Source organism: Vicugna pacos, chromosome 23 (assembly GCF_048564905.1).
Source record: "Vicugna pacos chromosome 23, VicPac4, whole genome shotgun sequence".
Taxonomy (NCBI): Eukaryota; Metazoa; Chordata; class Mammalia; order Artiodactyla; family Camelidae; genus Vicugna; species Vicugna pacos.
In genome coordinates this window covers 7,032,447-7,050,297 of record NC_133009.1, presented here as the reverse complement: position 1 = coordinate 7,050,297, position 17,851 = coordinate 7,032,447, and the positions used below count along the sequence as shown (strand labels likewise).

The window sequence follows — 17,851 nt, the reverse complement described above, 5'->3', positions numbered from 1 at the left end:
ACATGAAATGAAAGAACATGGCTTTCTTAGCATTTTTAGAGTGTTCTCTTAAATACGGGACACTGGATGAACTAGAGTAATTTTTCTTGACTGAACGTAATGAGGGAATGCCCACAGTACCTTCAGTCACGTCATTGATAGGCTCGACCGTGTTTGGTGGGCAGCAGCAGATGCATCTGGCCCACTTACGGGTTGATTTTCTTAACCTCTTGAAGCAATGTCCTGGAAAATGCATTACAACAGAGAGAATTATTGACATCTTGATTGCAGAAGAGCATAGGGAAATTAGTAGTAATTCATTCACAGCTCAATTTCTGATCCTTTTATTCACTAGCTGCCCAACAGGGCGCCCTGAGTCAACGTCTGACTTAGGAAGACCTTGCACTGTGATGCATGCACTCAAAACACCCAACACACAGATTCCTGTGGACAAATGCACTTACATTCTAGGTGTAAACCAGAGCACAGTGCCCATGCCTGAGGGCCTGGCTTCAGATCCCACTCACGCGCACCACGCACCCGGGGAAGTGGCGCAGAGCCCTCGCGCCCCAGCTCCCTGTCCTGACACAGCCTACTTAGCACATCATGCTGAGGCCAAAAATGATTCAACAGAGTTAAAGCCTTAAGAAAACTAATGGGCTAATGACTCGATTGCTCTCTAAGTGTTCAATCACTGAATGACTGTGAGAAAAAGCTAGACAAAGTGCAGTGGCTGAATCTGGAGAGGGAATCTGATGGCTCCAAAGAAAGGGAAGATGGAATCTTACTCTTCAGCCTTTACATGGGAAGGACGCTACACAGCCCATGGAGAGTATGTGTTATTGTCTCCTCTGACGCCCACGTCAGCCCACTTGCAGCTGAAGGGCGTGTCAAGTAGGGGCCACACGCCGTATCTTACAGTGGCAAGCACTGAAATTTAGAGTGACTTTCCAAGAGTCGTAACAATGAGGAGTGGTGAATCTGGGACAGCAATGTAGTTGGTTCCCTTAGGACACAAATCCCTGACCCCCTAAGACCTGCCAGGCCTGAGGTCATCCTCTGGACCGTGAACCAAGAGGTCCCCTCACCCTCTCTTCAAATCCTCCCGCCCCAAGGGTTCTGTAGGTGAACCGCTGCCCCTGAGAAGGCTGAGCCAAGAAAACAGTCCAAATCCTCAACCAGCCTTTTGCCTTTATGTGTCCATTTCTGACTGAAAGTACAACAGATTCCTCCAAACAAAGCCCTCCCCCCTTTCAGAATGGGAGGACCAGGGGCAACTCCAACTGCCGCCACCCTCCTGGAACTCTCCACACTGTCAGCCATCTCACACAACACCTTCCTGACGACCAGATGACCACCTCCACTGACTCTCTGGCTCCCAAGTTGGCTCAGAACTCAGAACATTCTCAACCGAAGGGCACGTTATTGGCTCTGCCATAAATTAGCTTCCTTCAACTGACCCACCCTGGAGAATAAGTCAATGTGAATTCAGTGGGGAGGAGCATCGGGGCTGCTGTTTGCTGCCTAGTTAATTGTGTGACAATGTCTTACTGACTTTTTATCTGATCACCTGACTGCGTAGCCTGGACAAAGAACTGTCAGAAAATGGGCAGGAGCTCATTCTCTTCACCAAAATCTAGTCTCTATTCTAGAAACTCGCTCATCCTTCTCTAGATCCTGGAGCGACAGGGACAGAGAACCACAGCCTCTAAAAGGGTCCCCTCCACAACCTCAGCCTGAACATCACCCCCCGGGACTCTCTCCGAGGACGACCAGACAGGCTCTTCCCTCAGCTGCCAAATGTTCATTCCATGGACCCAGTGTAACTGCCCCCTCTCACCACACTCCCAGGCAGCACCCAAACAGCCAGTGGTCCTGTCCCCACCAACCCGTGGAGATCCCACCTTAAAAACCCTGTTTCTTTCCTTTCTAAACATCTCTGCATTTTACTGCCAATACTTGGTTTCAGGTTTTGAGATGTCCCTTCAGAAGACCTGAGCTGTCGTTCCCCTTTCCTGTAACACCTACTGCAGGGGCAGCACCAGGGTGCTCCTGCTTTGGTGAGAACAACGTGGTTTGTTTCCCGTGTCTCTTCTCTGGAAGACTGTGTATAAAATTCACACTAGGAAAAAGTACATTTTTCTAAATTTAGAAAAATATTCGAGGCAGCCAGCTTGACAGAGGTTTTAAAATATACATTAAATAACACAAGAAAGGTGTGCAACAGATCTATACCACTGTAGACAAATTAAAGTAGTAAAAATGGAAAATAGGCACGGAAGCTAGTTTTAGCAAGTTAAGCAGCCCACTTGAAGGACCAGAGGGTCAGGAGGAACCTACCCTGACAACAGCAGACATTTCCCATGTTCAAATGCAACTCTTCCACTAGTTTCCAGTGAAGTATCACCAGAGCCTCTCATCTCCAACCACTAACCAAACTCCATTCACAGAGTGGCCGTTGGGAACAGACCACCACGGAACTCTGAGGGAGCCAATCTCTGTGGACCCTGGGCCCAACTGCGTCTGTTGGACTAGTGTGACTCCGTGGACAAGGGTGGCATTTCAGAGCCAACATTTTAATTTTAGTTCAGAAATTGAATCCAGGCTCACCCACGATCACTCTCTGGTTAAGAAAACAAGCTCTGTGCGAAAAAGGCCTGCTCCCCAAATACTGTTGATATTGAAAGCTTCAGAGTGAAGGGGGATAAAACTAACATTTTGAGAATGAAGAGATTTCATTCTGGTGGAAATACTGTTTCTATCCATTTCTACTATTCCTGAGTGACCAGACATTTCTACAGTGAACAATTTAAAACTTTTTCCACGTGAAAAGCAGCATTAGTAGGAATTCAATTGTAAAATATCACATTTTCTCCCTATGCAAATATTTATCAAATTATGTAAAACTTTCTGCTTTACTTCCTTTTCCCTGGATGCAACTAAATCTCTGGATTTAACAATCTCTCAATCTCTTGCGTATTCATTAAAAGTGTCCCTCTCATTGCGTAGGTACAAAACTGTCCATTGAATAATCGAGAAAAAGGAATCACTGTATTTTTACCAGTGGGTTGTGGAAAACATGTAAGTGGTTTTCCAAACAAAGACTTTTAGACAGCCAAAACTCTAGGTTTAAATGGGGGTTCTGGCTAAAAATTCGACACCAAGTCACACCCCTACTTAAAATATGGTCATGAAAACTAGCTCAGGAAAGGTTAAGTCAGTCCCCCCTCCCCAACATGGAACAAGTGAAAATTTTAGGAGAAAGACGAGAAAATTGCCGTATTTCCAACAAAGCAGGGAGACTGCCAGGTTGGAATGCTCTAGTACTGACCTCTGTCACTGCTGCTCCTCCCCGCTGCTCCTCCCCAAGTAGCTACAAGAAGAAATCGACTGGATCACTGCTGAGGTGTAAGGTTGTAGACAGTGTCAGATTATCTCCAGAACTGCCCAAGTGAGGGGTGAGTGAACAAGGGTGGGAAAGAATAGGTAAAATTACGTTCTCTAATTGAAGAAACTGAATGCTTCCCAGCTTGATAGACAACAGTGGGTGTGGATGGGAAAACTGAGGAATAAAACACAGAAGAACTGGAGAATACATTAGAAACGACACACCCATCTGAGCAGAGGACCAACACTCAGCCATGCTGATGAGCAGCTCAGATTCCCATTTCTGGAGAACAGCTGGAACAGAGGATCCTTTCGTCTGTCACTTGACTATCTGCAGTAAACGAGTAAATGAGTAGCCCTCAGAGATATGCCTGTCAGAGGGCCAGTGCTCTGGGAATGTTCAATCACTACATCTGGAAGGAATACAGACACTCAACAGTTGTTACTTCCAGAGACTGAACCGAAAAGGCTACAGATGGGGAAGGAAGGAAATTCAAATTTTAATGTGCATCTATTGTACCTCTTGAATTTCTACAATTGTGTTATTCTTCTTGCTCTTAATATATTTCTTAATCCACTAACCCCCCAAAATCAAGGCATGAGACACCTACCTTATTCTGTTCATGGACAGAGGGTGAGGAATTCAGCCAGGGCACAGGGGGAGTGGCTCCTTCCTGCTCTAGGACGCTGGGGGCTCAGCAGGGCAGACCCCCAGCAGGGCTGGCAGGACAAGCAGGGGCGGCGGCATCCTCTGAAGGTGACTTCCCTCCCATGTCTGCAGTTGAAGCTGCATTTGCTGCAGGACCTTCTTGAGGACCCCCCCCCACGTGGCCTGGCTTCTTTGCAGCAGGACAGGCTCGGGGCCTTCAGATCTCTGACTCCGTGGCTGGAGGCTCCACAGAGGAGGGGCCCGTGGGACCAGGCAGAGGCTCATAGCGTCTGAAGCAGAACCCTGGACATGGTACAGTGTTATTTCCAGATCAAGAATAAGAGCCGCCTGAGGCTCAGTCAGGCCGTGGGGGCTGTACCGGCCCTCCTGGTCCGCTCCTTCTTCTTCATGATGAGTGCCTGAGGGGAAGCCAGAACTGAGCATGAGAAACCCTCTTGAGCTGGTAAGACATGCCCTGCTGATCACTTCGCCTTGTGATTATCCACCAGAAACGTCTGAATTAATAAAGTAGCAAAAAAAAAAAACCCCTAAACAATCCCCAAACACCTCCCTATCAATCCCTGACCTAGAGCTCTACGTTGTCATGAGTAAGTACACTCGTGACCACAAGTCATACCTTCTGCGTGTTTTCACATATGAAACTAGATTATATACTGCGATGACAATTCTTGCAACGGGAGAGAGCGAGGGGCTGGAAACAACACCGAAACCTGACAGACCTCCTCCGCTGGCCCGCGCCCCCACCCGGACCCCCGATCCTGGGACGCACGGAGATGCCTGTTGCTCTCTATCTTCAAGTGACTGAAAATACAAGTTTAAGCTTCACATATAACGTTTATGCTATAGGTTATCAGGAAGATAACCAAGCCCATTAGTGAGTGCCTGGCATCACGCATCTCTGTCAGATCTCCTCTGTAATACAGTTCGCTGGCTACGAGCATGTACTTGTAAAGGCTGTACTGAGTTTTAAATCTAACACTGATTAGTTACTATTTTTCTCTCTGTAGATTATTTAATGACTTTGTGCCTGATTATTTTACTTTTTAAGTTGAATAACATGACCTACTTTCATAAATGTTCAGAATATTAAGTGAGATTTTGTGTAAATGCTAATTACAGTTCCCACGCATATTAGGGGCTCAACATATGAGAGCTGCCAGTGGTGGCTATAAGGACAGTGACAATGGTAGCAACACTAGTAACAGTAACAATACTCAACACTGCAACAGTACTGCTTGCAGTATTCTTTGACACTGTGATTGGATAGTTAATTGATTGCCTGATTCCAAATAAGATGCCTTCACCTGTTACATGGTTGGTTGAATCTGTAAAATGGTCATGATGTCTGGAATTCTCCACAGGTAAACTTGAATAATTCAATGAGAATCTGTATTTCTTTTCTAGACCAGCTAACAATGTGCCCTTTCTCAGGCAGTTTGTAAGTTTATTCTCTATTTTTTTCTGTAAGTTATATAATCAGAGAGAATCTTTATGAGAAGCTGGATCATCTACATAAAATAATTCCATGTTGGAAAACACTTTTGTCTCTTTTTGGGGCATGGTGGCCTCCAGAATTTTACAAGTATTTAATACACTAGGAGGAGGAGAAGATGCATGAAGGGCAACCAAGGACATTAAAAAAAACTTTTAATGAATTTCCTAAGAAGAAATAGATTGTTCCTAGAGAGAGACTGGCCAAATAACTTGATGGAATGAATGGAAAAGCTGCACTGATCTTACCAGAATGAAGAAACTCAGCGTATAGTAAATGTCACTAGTCAACCCAGTGTTTGGTTTTGGACCAAAAAGAGTATTTGATTCTTGAAATTACCTACCTTAGTAATGTATTAAATGAATATTTAGTGAATATATATATATGCTTATATCTAAAATATTTATTTGGTATATATATATATATTTAGTATATATAACATAAATTTTAAACTGTATCTTGCTAAAAATGCCACTTATGAAAGTATTCATATTGAACAAAACAGCACAAAACCACATGATCAATCTGTGATCAGCCTCCCTTGGGAAATGGTGCTCTGCTGAACAGCTAGAGGGCCTATCCAATACAGTGGAGCTAAGAGCTGCACTTATGTCGCCTGAGCTTTAGAGTTTAAATTATGATTGCATCAAAAATAAAATACCTAGGAATAAACTTAACAAAGAACATGAGAGCTTCACACTACTAACTGTAAGACATTGATGAAAAAACTGAGGACAAAAATAAATGAAAAGTTATTTTGTGCTCATGGATTGGAAGAATTAATATTGTTAAAATGTCCGTGTTACTCGAAGCAATCTACGGGTTCAATGTACTCTCTACTAAAATTCCAATGAGATTTTCCCCAGAAATAGAACAAACAATCCTAAAATGTATTAAGCCACAAAAGACCCAAGAAGCAATCTTCAGAACAATTTTGAGAAAGATAAACAAAGCTAGAGGTATTGCGTTCTCTGACTTAAAATGTTACAAAGCTACAGTAATCGGAACAATATGGTACAGACCTAAATAGGGACACACAGACCAGTGCAAAACAATAGAGAGCCCAGAAGTAAACCTGCACATCAGGGATCATTTGACTTATGACCAAGGGGCCAAGAAGGGTGTGGAGAAAGGATAGTTTCTTCAATCAATGGCATTGAGGAAAATGGACAGAAACCTGCAAAAAGTGAAACCAGACCCCTATCTTATGTCATACACAAAAATCAACCAAAATGGATGAAAGATCTGAACATAAGACCTGAAACTGTCAAACTCCTAGGAGAAAGCACTCTGGTAAATTCCTTGACATTGATCTTGGTGATGATTCTCTGGGTTTGACACCAAAAGCAAAGACAACAAAAGCAAAAATAAGTAAGTGGAACTACATCAAATTTTAAAGTTTCTGCACAGCAAGCAGAACAATAAAAAATGAAAAGGCAACCTATGGAATGAGAAAAAATATTTGCAAATCATGTATCTAGTAACGGCTAGTATCAAAGATACATGAACTCATACAACTCAATCCAAAAAACAAACAATATGATACATAAGCAGACGAACTGAATAAGTATTCTTCCAAAGACGACGTACAAATAGCCAATAGGGACATAAAAAGGTGCTCTATGTCACGAATCATCAGGGAAATACACATCAAAGGGACAATGAGATTATCACCTCACACCTGTTAAGAGTGGCTATCATCAAGGAGACAGACACTCAACCTGAGTCGGAGAGGATGTGGACATTAGGAAACCTTTGTACATACTGTTGGTAGGAGTGAAACTGGCACAGTCATAATGGAAAACAGTATGGAGGTTCCTCAAAAAAACCAAAAAACAACTATCAGACGATCCAGCACTTCCACTTCTGGGTGCACATCCACAGGAGATGAAAACAGGGTATCAGAGAGACATCTGCACGCCCATCTTCATGCAGCATTATTCCCGATAGTCAAGATACAGAGACTAAATGACCATCCAAGGATGCATGTATAAGGAAGCCACACACACTCAAGTGTATTGACAAAGTGGAACCAGCCATGACAAAGAAGGAAATCCTACCATTTTCAGAACAACATGGATGGAACTTGAGGGCATTATGCAAAATAAGTAAGACAGACTGCATGACATCACATAGATGAGAAATCTAAAAAAGAGAAAGTGAATTTCAAAGAAATAGTAGAAAAATGATTGCCAATGGCTGGAGGGTGGGGAAATAATGAGAGGTTGATGAAAGGGTAGAGACTTTCACCTATGAAAAGAATAAGCTTTGTGGATCTAATGTTAAATATGATGACTATAGTTGACAACACTTACTGTATAATTGATTTTCGAAGAGAGTAGAAATTACGTGTTCTCACACACACACACACACACAAACGGTGAGTATTTGAGGTGATGTGTGTGTTCACTAACTTCATGGAGAGAATCCTTGTACTGTGTGTATGTATATCAAACCACCGTGACATAGGGTTTAAGTTTTCTACAACTGTATGTCAATTATGCCTTAATAACGCTGAAATTCAAAATGTAAAAATAAGATTCAAAGAATGAGTTACAATCTTGTTGCCTGTTTTTCCCAGTTAGTCATTAGCCTAGTCATTATTTATTCTCTGAATAGTTAACCAATCCTGTAAGTCTACTTCAATCCAACATATTTCCTAAGACCAATATGATCGAGGCTCTCTGATAAGAACTGGGGTCGAAAACAAAATGAAAATCATGCACATTATGGTGAATTGATAGAAACTTGAATAGTAGCTCTGCTGTAATGTTGGTTGTGAAAACTTGGGCAAGTCACTTGGGTAATATGAATCTCAATATTCACATGTATTTATTTGAAATTACAGGAAACCACACTGGGTTTGGAGAAGAATTTTGTAAACTGGGAAAGGCATCTATGAAAAGCAGATGTATTACTTGTTTCGAATGAAACAAATAATAATCCTTTATTGTTATTTATTGGAGAGACAGATGTTAGCTTGGTGAAATGCGTTTTACACATAAATAGTGAGACACGCCCAAATGGCATCCACTGATACCTGTTTATGTCCTATCATCAATGAATCGACTGTATTTTAGGGCTCCGATTCTTTAAGCCTAATCCACTATTTACTGAATACACAGTATTTCTAAGGTATTTCAGAATCTTTAAGGTTCTGGCTGCTTGCATGGTCAGAGATTTGATCACCTATGTTAAAATTTTAAGGTAGCGTTTTAGAAGGACCACGTACTCACTTTGTAGAATTTCATTTCTTCGTGTTTTACTGTAAGGTTAGACAATTTGCGCAGCACCCTAGGAGGGCTGCACTTAGACGATGTGGGGACACTGAGCATAGAAAAGGTCAAGACCTCACCAAGTATGAAACTCCTCCGCGCTGGACCCGGCTCTCCTTTGGCGTTGCTTCCTTATGGCTCCTGACTTCGAGGTTGGTGGGACACCGCTAGGGTAGCCTCGTCCTGTAGCATTCAGCAAGATTTCTTGAGTACTGGCTTAGATGAAGTTTCTGTCTTGATTTTAACTATTTTTAATGTCTATTTCCCTTCCATTTAGCAGGCCATAATTCCTGGAGTCCAAGCAGCACGGTAATCTGTCAAGAATGTGTTCCCAGAAAGTGGGATGTCTCAACTCGAAGGAAGGAGACCCACCAGGACCTGCTGTGAGATGGGACAGTGGTTGAGAAGAGTCCTGGGATCCCCTTCAAGTGGCCCCAAGCCTGTAAAGTAAAGAGAAGAGTGAAAAACCGCTCACCTGAGCCTGCCCGCTCTCCTGTAGACAGGGCACTGACTACCTCTTAGTAAACTCTTACTCTGCTTTCTTACCCTCCAGGTCTTGTCTCTGAATTCTTTCTGGGACGGGAAAAGAACCTGCATGCTGGCCACATCTACCGCCAACATCCTCTCTTCCTGTTAGGAGAGCCAAGTTTTCTTAGAATGCTGCTCTTGGTTAACAGGCTCTGTGAATTTCCTTGCCTCTAAGTGACCTGCACTTACTTTTGAAATCTTCTGCCACTTTGGTAAAGTGAGTAAGTACTCTTTCACTGTGACCTATGATCCTATTTGAACAAGTCTTTTGAAACTTTTTGATATTCTTGACAAACTTCCCAAGTATCAAATTCTAATGAAAGTTATTTTGATCAGCAGCTAACTTTGGGATACTTGAGGACCCCTATGATATCTAAGAAAGAAATATTAAATGAAGCAGGATTATTTGGTATGTTCAATTAGATGGAAAGCATTATCATGTAAGTAAGAAACCTTCTTAGGTTATATTGCACAGATAAATATCCTTAACAGTAATGTCATAAAAATAACAAAGTTTCTAAAATTTGTATGTGTCCTAGTAATAAAGTTACCAGTCACAATCCTAGTGACTGTCTGAAAATGTTGTATGTCACAGCAACTTGGTTTATTGGTTTCCCAGAAAATTCCCAGGGACTAAAGCTGACTGGAGATCTGCAGGAGGCCAGATCTGGAGGGAGCGGAAGCAGGTACTCCTTGCCAAGCCTTCCAGAACTGGGCCTTCCCACACTGGTTACACACACATCCATGGACATGCAACACCCTCACTCTCAGAGGGGAGACACAGTGGAGATGAAGACCCTTCCTTGAGCTGCCCCTCTACAAGCTTCCATGAGGTGAAGCCCCACCACTGGTAGACACTGTTCATTATTTGTTAAGTATTTCATTTTCTTTTTAGGTTTTCCTCTACTATTTACTGCATAATCTTCCTAATTCTAGTGTTACTTCCCAAGAAGATATTAAAGACAATTTTATATCAGAAGTCTAAAGAGTAACTGAAATATGCTGACATGCACATGACGATCTGCAAAAAATCACAGATTCATCACAGCAAATGCAATACATTTTGGATTCTCATGCTATTCAGTAGTTCTTTCATTTGCATTCATACTGCACCCATAGTGCTACCCTAGCAGTGCCCCCCCACTGAAAACAAAGCAGTAACAAATTGGTGAAAAACATCTGCCCTCATGAAACTTTCAATTCAGTGAAGAACTAGACAACTCACACAAGATGTACTTGGCATGTGAAGTGGTAATGAGGGCGGTGAAGGGAAACAGGACAGGTGGGTGGTAGGGGTGGTGATGTATGGGGGTGACACCCATCACCGTTCCTACTGGGTGACCACATCCTGTCACACTCAAGCTCATCCTGTCAAGAGGTGACGGCAGCTCTGATCAGGCAAGTGCGGGTCACATTCTGAAACTGGGGATAGAGGCGTTGCTGATAAGGGAGGCGGTGAAGTGGAGAAAAGAGAGAAGTTGAGATCACAAAGTCGGGGCCTGAACACCTGTCAGGATGGAGGTGCTGGAGCAAGTGGGAGACTGAGGGAGAGGAGGCAGAGTGTGTTCGATGCCCACATGGAGACGTGTGGAGGCAGCTGGGTGGGTGTGATCTGGACCGTATGGAAGGGTTTGGAAGAGATACGTAAATGTAGAAATCATGACAGTTTAGACGTCAGTAATGCCACAAGGCTAGACAAGGTCAGCAAGGAGATGAGTTGCTGAGAAAGAAAACTGGTCCAAGAACTACATCCTGGGTCACAACTAACATAGCTAAGGGTTTTGGGAGAAATAGAGAAACCATCACTGGCGTCAGAGAAGGAGGAGCTGGCGAGTTGAGAAAAATGCACAAAACAACAAGACCAATTATAAAAACAGTATCATGCATTGACCCAGCGGAAGCATCTTAGAGAGAGACTGTGGCAAACGAAATCAACAGAGAAAAGTGAAGACTGAGAAATCTTTACTGTGATAGAATTGTTCTAAAGTGGGATTATGATGGAGACACAGCTCTGTACATTTATAAACATGCAAAAATATCAAAGAATTGTGTTTTGAAATGGATGAATTTATGGCATGTAAATTATACCACAAGAAAACGACTTCAAAGTAAGAGTATTTAGCACATACCTACCCAGTATTGCCACCCCCAGGCAGGCATTCTTCACCCAGGAAAAGTGAAAACAGACACTTAGAAAAAAATTTACATAAATATTCAAAAATACTTATTCATAATATCCTATATATGGACTAAATCACATGTCCATTAAGAGAATGGGTAGATTTTTTGTGATATATTCTTACAAGGACAAATTATTCTGCTCTAAAACAGAATGAACTATTCAAATGAAAACGTGTGGCTCTCAAAAACAGTACTTAGAGCAAAAAGAGACAGACGTTGACGCGTACATGATTTACTTCATTTTTATGAAGTATGGCCACTGCCAAACTGATGGATGTTCATGACAATTTTTTAAAAGGCTAAATTGGTGAGAGTGGGTGTGTTTTAACTGAAATGTGATGGGATTTTGTGTTAACTGATATGATACACATATTGACAGTTTTTGGATTCCGTAGGGGTTATACATTTTTACGATTTGTCAAGCCATGAACTTAAAGGTGATACTATTAACTGCATTTCAATTCTACGTTCATATAAACAGTAAGAATTAAAGAAAAATTAACCTCAGACAAGGATGGAGAGAATATATTTACAAGACTCCCACTGACCCCTTCCCTCAACAGACTGGATACCTGACCAATCCAGGTTGCCAGGTGCTGGCTGCGTTCCGGGCGGGATGCTGGGGTGTTTGGGGGTTTGCTGTGGTTGGAGGACCCACGGAAACCAGGCAGAGCCCTGTGGTGGGTCAGTGCCATGCAGGGGCTGCCCTCCTCTGCACAGCTTGGCTTTAGGCTGAGGTTTGGGAAGCTGAGTGAGGCGGTGGTGGTGCTGCTGCCCAATGGCCTGAGTTCATGGTCACATTCCAGAGCCTCCAGTGGGAGACGTGGTGTGTCTGACTGTCACCAGTTTCTTGATGGGCCTTTTACTTTCATTCAGACTTGTTCAGTCTGTTGGAAGTCGTCTTTACGGAAGACAAGAAAAGCAGCTCACAAAAACACTGGCTGCACAGATCGAGGACAAATGCCAACTCACCGGCAAGCTTTGTGCTGCCTAAAAGCAGTATGCAGGGATGGAGACATCTTTCGAGAATGCCAGGATAGAAAAAGTCACTCAATAAACCCAGCCTCACCGACACTTACAGAAAGGGGATGAGGGTCATCCTGATTTTTATGAAGGAACTCAATTCTCTGGTGATCCAGGAACTGAAGACAGAGAAAGGAGATGCCAGCTAAAGAGGAGGAGATGCTAGAGATAAAAGTGCTCAAGCTCCTGGAAGAGGTTCTGAGAGTCACCACACCACGAGGGGCTTTCCCACACCAGCCAGGAGGCCAAGCACCGGGCCGGAGGGTCTTTCCCCAGGAGCGGCCTGGGCATTAAAGCACAGATGTTTCCTCCCCTCCACTCAGGCCTCCAAAGCCACCAGGCTGCACTCACCAACCCCAGTGCATCTCCACCTGAGCGGCACTGAGGCCAGTGGGGGCAGAGGACCCCCTCCTTGGGCTACAGTTCCTCCAGCTCTACATGCTGGACACACCAGTGAGCTCCTTCATGGTCAGCTTGTCCCGTCTAAAATGTATTGCAATTCCTAACACATCAACACACGTGGGATTATTTTCTTTACATTCGCAGGAAGCTTGGATTATCACTTATCAGCGGTGTGAAAACGCTGTAGTTGAGGGGCTGATCTTTTACTCAGTGGGTGTTTAAGCCACATCTCTCAAGACGATTTTACTAACGAGTATACTTAAATCTCATGTGAAATACATACATATCTATTTCACTACATTCATATTTTCTTCTCTGTATAAAATTGCATTATAATTTGAAAATACATGTAGATTATCAATATAGATTTTTAGTTGCCAATAGCAGTATTTTTTTCGAGATAAATTGCCAGTAGTCCTAAATTTAAATCAAAGCAAGTTTTGGAATATGTATTATTAAAAAAAAGATAATTACCTTTCAGATGGAGTTAAATGGTATTTATAAAAAGGAATTTTTATTTAAAATCTATATTCTAATGTAACAGTGGCTACAAATGAAAAAATAAACTTGATAAATTACATGGAGATTGTTTCATTTCACTGTGATAATGCTGCAATGTGAGTTTTCTGTTGAAGAAGAAATCCAACTGGACAATTTGGGGGAACCTCCACATCACTGTCCCCCCCCACCTCTCACTCACCATCTTACACTCACTCCTCAGTGCAGTCTGAGGAGTTCTCAAGGTTGTTTCCCCCACATAATGAAGTCTGAGCCTCACAGTTAGTATCTTTATTCACAAATGACGTCCTCTCACTAGGTAATGAGCACAAACTGGTTTTGATCATGGTAGAAGGGAAGCAGAACATAAGACTTTTAGACCTGGAGGGAATCACATGAGGAAATGGCAGACATAACATCAAGATAAAATAAACATTTCCTCACAACTGATAAAATTGTGCTCGAGTTGGAGAAGATTAATTAAAACTGAAAAGAAAGTCGACAGTTTCACATTGCTAACACTTCAGGGAGGGAAGGAAGATTCTGAACACTCAAATTAAAGAGGAGATACGCATGCCAGGAGGTGAGAAGTTTTACTTATAATAGAAACAGGGAAAGGGGAAGCAGTGGAATTGGGGGTAGTCTTGGCAGAGGTGGCCCTTTAAGGCGCCAGCCACCAGGGGACACTTGAGCATTGAATATACCTAGAGAGAAGCCTCATGGGGTGTGGGACAACGTGGGTCATAGAGCACTGATCATGGTGGTTGTGAGGTCCAGGCAGAATCCAGAGGGCCAGAATGCAGGGAGAGAATGGCAGAAATGGAGGCAGAGGCCACCAGGGGTCAGAAGAAGGGAGGAGCCGACATCACAAATAAAGTCTTTGATTTCTATTCAAAAAGACAGTGGCTACCACTTTGGAAAAAGGCAAACCAGGTGGAAGACCAAGACAATGATTTCAGACTGAGGATATGATGGCTGGACCAAAGGGAGCAGGGGAGTTGGAGACAGAGAGATGGAACTGGATCCAGGAGAAGTCATATGGGCAGAGATCATGAGACATGATGATGCATGTGGGTTCGAGGGAGGAGAAGAATCAGGATGAAGAAAGAATTCTTACTCAAGCATCTGCATCAGAGACTGTCTCGTCCAGAGAAACAGAGATGAAGGCAGAGGAGAGTATCTGGATGGGAAGTGGAAGACACTATATGAAAGGAGACTTCAGACGAGGTCCCATGACCGCAGGGTAGAAATTGCAAGTGCTGAGGATGTTACAAAGGTCCGGGGCCCAGGAAGTCATCACAACTGCAGCTACCAGTATGAAGGGCCACTGGGGAGTCAACTCACTTTAGCAGAGGAGTCGTCCGAGGGCTGGGTCGGTCTCACAGGGTAAACTCCAGGGGCCTGTTTGTGCTCACAGGTCAACTTAGGTTTCCCAGCATCAACAAAAGAACAAACAGCCACAGTAGTGGTCTGTCCCGAGATGTTAGGCCTAGGGCTGTGCAGAATCTCCATCCTGGTCCCGTTTCACAACAAAGTGACAGACATCTCAGGTACTCACAGAGCCCTTGAGAGAAACAAGGAATATGGTCTGAACCATCACACATAGTCACGGTACAAGAAGTGCTGCTCTTCACTTGGCTCTTGTAAAGTGATGCCAACCCGTGTTCCACCTGGAAACTCAGGCTGGGATTGTTTTTGAGCTCTGAGATCTTCCTCCAGGTACCATTTTTCCTTCACTATCTGGTGATCTTGGGATGGTAAGAGAGCCCACCTTTCCTTATGCTTCTGAGGGTAAATTCCAGCCCTATCATCCTATGAACCATTGAATCCGTTACCTCCCACTTCCCAAGGCTGAGGTTCAGCATTCTTTAGCCAGAGCCCATGCAAGCCACACGAGTCTCCCTGAACTGCCCAGCAATTATCGAGAAACTGCCTAACCCAGGTGTGAGAAGGGAATAGGAACACATAGATTATTTGGATTTTCTCGTTCAATCCTCATGAGGACAACAGAAGAAAATATCTACTATGACCCCCGTAATACCAAGGTGGAAACCAAGGTGCAGGTCGGCGCACTCACCGCTGGTTAACCACTCCGCTGAGGAAAGGCCAGCATTCCCAGGGCTCTAAGATGCCGACACTGCGTGTGAATGCTAACCTCACGTACCCTGTGGGAGACAGTGGACCAGGGAGCAGAGGGAGATTTTCTAAACTGTCTTAAAGGTCAAGTGGGTAATAAAACCATTTGTGGTGGTGTGCTATGGGAGTACCTGAAGATGATACATGTATTGAGAACGCATTTCGGGGGCCTTCTCTAGGGAGCATAAATCCAAGTGGTTCTGTTCAAAATCTCCAAATAGGTCAGGAGTTTCCTATTCCATGCAGGTACAGAGAGCTGGAAATGAGCCTAACAAGCCTGTTGGTGCAAGTTTCTGGGTGGTTGTGCAACCATATACATATGCATGTTATATATGCACATATACCTGTACATACACATACATGTATTTAAATAGTTTTTCTGTATGTAAATAGTGCTCATGGGATACACTATCTTCTCCATTTACTTGAAATACATTAGTAGAAAACTTATTTCATGTTCTCCTATGATCTTTTTTTCTGTTCCTCTGGTACCTCTCTTCCATGTTTTCCCCTCCACCTTTCATGCTAGATGTCCTCACATGTCACAGAGTCCTCCCCTGCCCATTCGCACTTGTGTGCTACATGGGAATCAGCTGACTATGAATGCTATGTACCTGGGTGATGGCCTGGATCTCTCAGTGCTCTTCCCTGTATTAACTGGGGAGATGCACGTGGATCTGGACATCCTAGACTTGGACAGCTCCAGATGTCCCCCAGGTGTTCTACAGTCTCCTGTCTGGCAACATTGAGCGTGGCTGCCAGGATGCTGGAAGCTGAACAAGGAAAGAAGCAGCAGGGGTTCAGCTTACAATTTGTAAATAAGGCTCTTGTTTTCAACAGCACAGTTTGTGCCCCTACCTCACCTTTGCTCTCAGCATGAAATTTTATGAGATTTAATCATTTCTAATACTAAGATCCATTTTAATCCTGAATGTTCCAGGTTAAACGTTTATATGGCTGTACTATGTTTATTCATTCTCTTATTGCCAGATACATAATGTGTCCCCAGTTTCGGAAAGAATGAAAAAAAAACTGCTTATAAATATACTGTTACACATTTTTTGTGGAACTATTTTTCTCCTGGGTAAAAAACTGGGGCGGTGGGCAGGAATTACTGGTTCACACACAAGGTGTGTGGTCAAATTAACGTCTTCAAATGTTTGTACCATTATAACATCTCATCATCAATCTAAGAGCTCACGTTGCTCTGTTATCATTCCCAGTACTTGATTATCTTGTTAGCTATTATAATGGGTCCAGTTGCTACTGTTATTTAGCATAAAAGTCAGTATGTTATTGGGGTTTTACTTTTGTTTTTCTAAAGAAAACTGTTGCCCACCGGGTCACCTACCAGGGCCAGGCACCACACGCATAGTTGAAGCAGAAATGAGTTACTTCCTGCTCTCCTAGGTGAATCCAGAGCACCAGCACCACGTGGCTGATTCTCTGTCACCTTAAAGTCACTTCTTAATGCTAATTTAATGTTTGTGTGTTTTTGCTACATTTACAGCTGATAAGCTGGTGCATGTTAATGGCAACAATGGTTTAAAGTTTGTTTTCCATTTGTTTTTAAATTTTTTATTTGGATATAATTTCACATAACATAAAATTCAGTATGTTAACCATTTAAAAATGTGTAATTGGGACATTACACAATGGTGGAACTGGAGTCTCCTCTCTCCACTCCCACGGATGTACTGAAGAAAAGCTACGCAAGAAGCAATTTCCTCTGAGAGAAATCTAAAAACTAGTGCATTCTCCTACACACTGGATGTCAGGGCAAATATCCAAATGTTGGGAAAAGCTGAGACACACCTGTGCACAAACCCAGTGCCCAGCACTGAGCCTTACACTCAGGATGCAACCCCGACTGTCGTCATCTAAGGAGCACAGGCTTGGAACAAAGCATCTATGGTGCCCACACCTGTACTTGCCTTCCGAGGGACTGGCCCCTAAATCACTTAGCTCAGGGAGCTCAGGGGGCTCAGCATTCATGCGTACCCCAGGGAACCACAGATAAGACAGCGGTGGTGTTAAATGGGTGTGCAAGCACTGCCAAGGGCCATTTCTCCTAGCTCAGCACCCAGCAAGTGGGAGAAACACTCAGGTGCCAGTTTTACCCTGGTGGTGTGTAGATGGCACATGGAATGTTCCAACTACCCCAACTGCTTCCTGAAGGTCAGACTTCAAATTGGCCTGTATCTGGGAGCAGTCAGGGTCCTCTGGGAGCTGGAATGGGCAAGCAGGCACTTGCTACTGCTCCTTCCCCCAGCATGCTCC

At 43.4% G+C, this 17,851-nt stretch overlaps 2 protein-coding genes across 3 annotated transcripts in view; both read right to left on the bottom strand.

Annotated features, from left to right (window-relative positions):
- LOC116278332 (uncharacterized) overlaps window positions 1-2,450 on the bottom strand; it is a 75,378-nt gene extending 72,928 nt beyond the window's left edge. Inside the window, exons 1-2 of one of the 2 annotated variants that reach the window (XM_072948408.1) lie at window positions 2,320-2,450; window positions 121-222 (exon numbers count right to left, since the gene is read on the bottom strand). In XM_072948408.1, coding sequence (XP_072804509.1) covers window positions 121-222; window positions 2,320-2,344 — 127 coding nt within the window. In that variant the 5' untranslated portion in view covers window positions 2,345-2,450. The remainder of the gene's footprint in view (window positions 1-120; window positions 223-2,319) is intronic. The other variant, XM_072948409.1, reaches the window with a different exon arrangement.
- A 980-nt stretch (window positions 2,451-3,430) lies between these two features.
- Window positions 3,431-17,851, bottom strand: part of LOC107032855 (collagen alpha-1(XII) chain-like) — a 34,033-nt gene continuing 19,612 nt past the window's right edge. The window contains 3 exon segments of the mRNA XM_072948410.1: window positions 3,431-3,697; window positions 3,978-4,434; window positions 8,884-9,243. The gene's annotated coding sequence lies outside the window, so the exon portion shown is untranslated.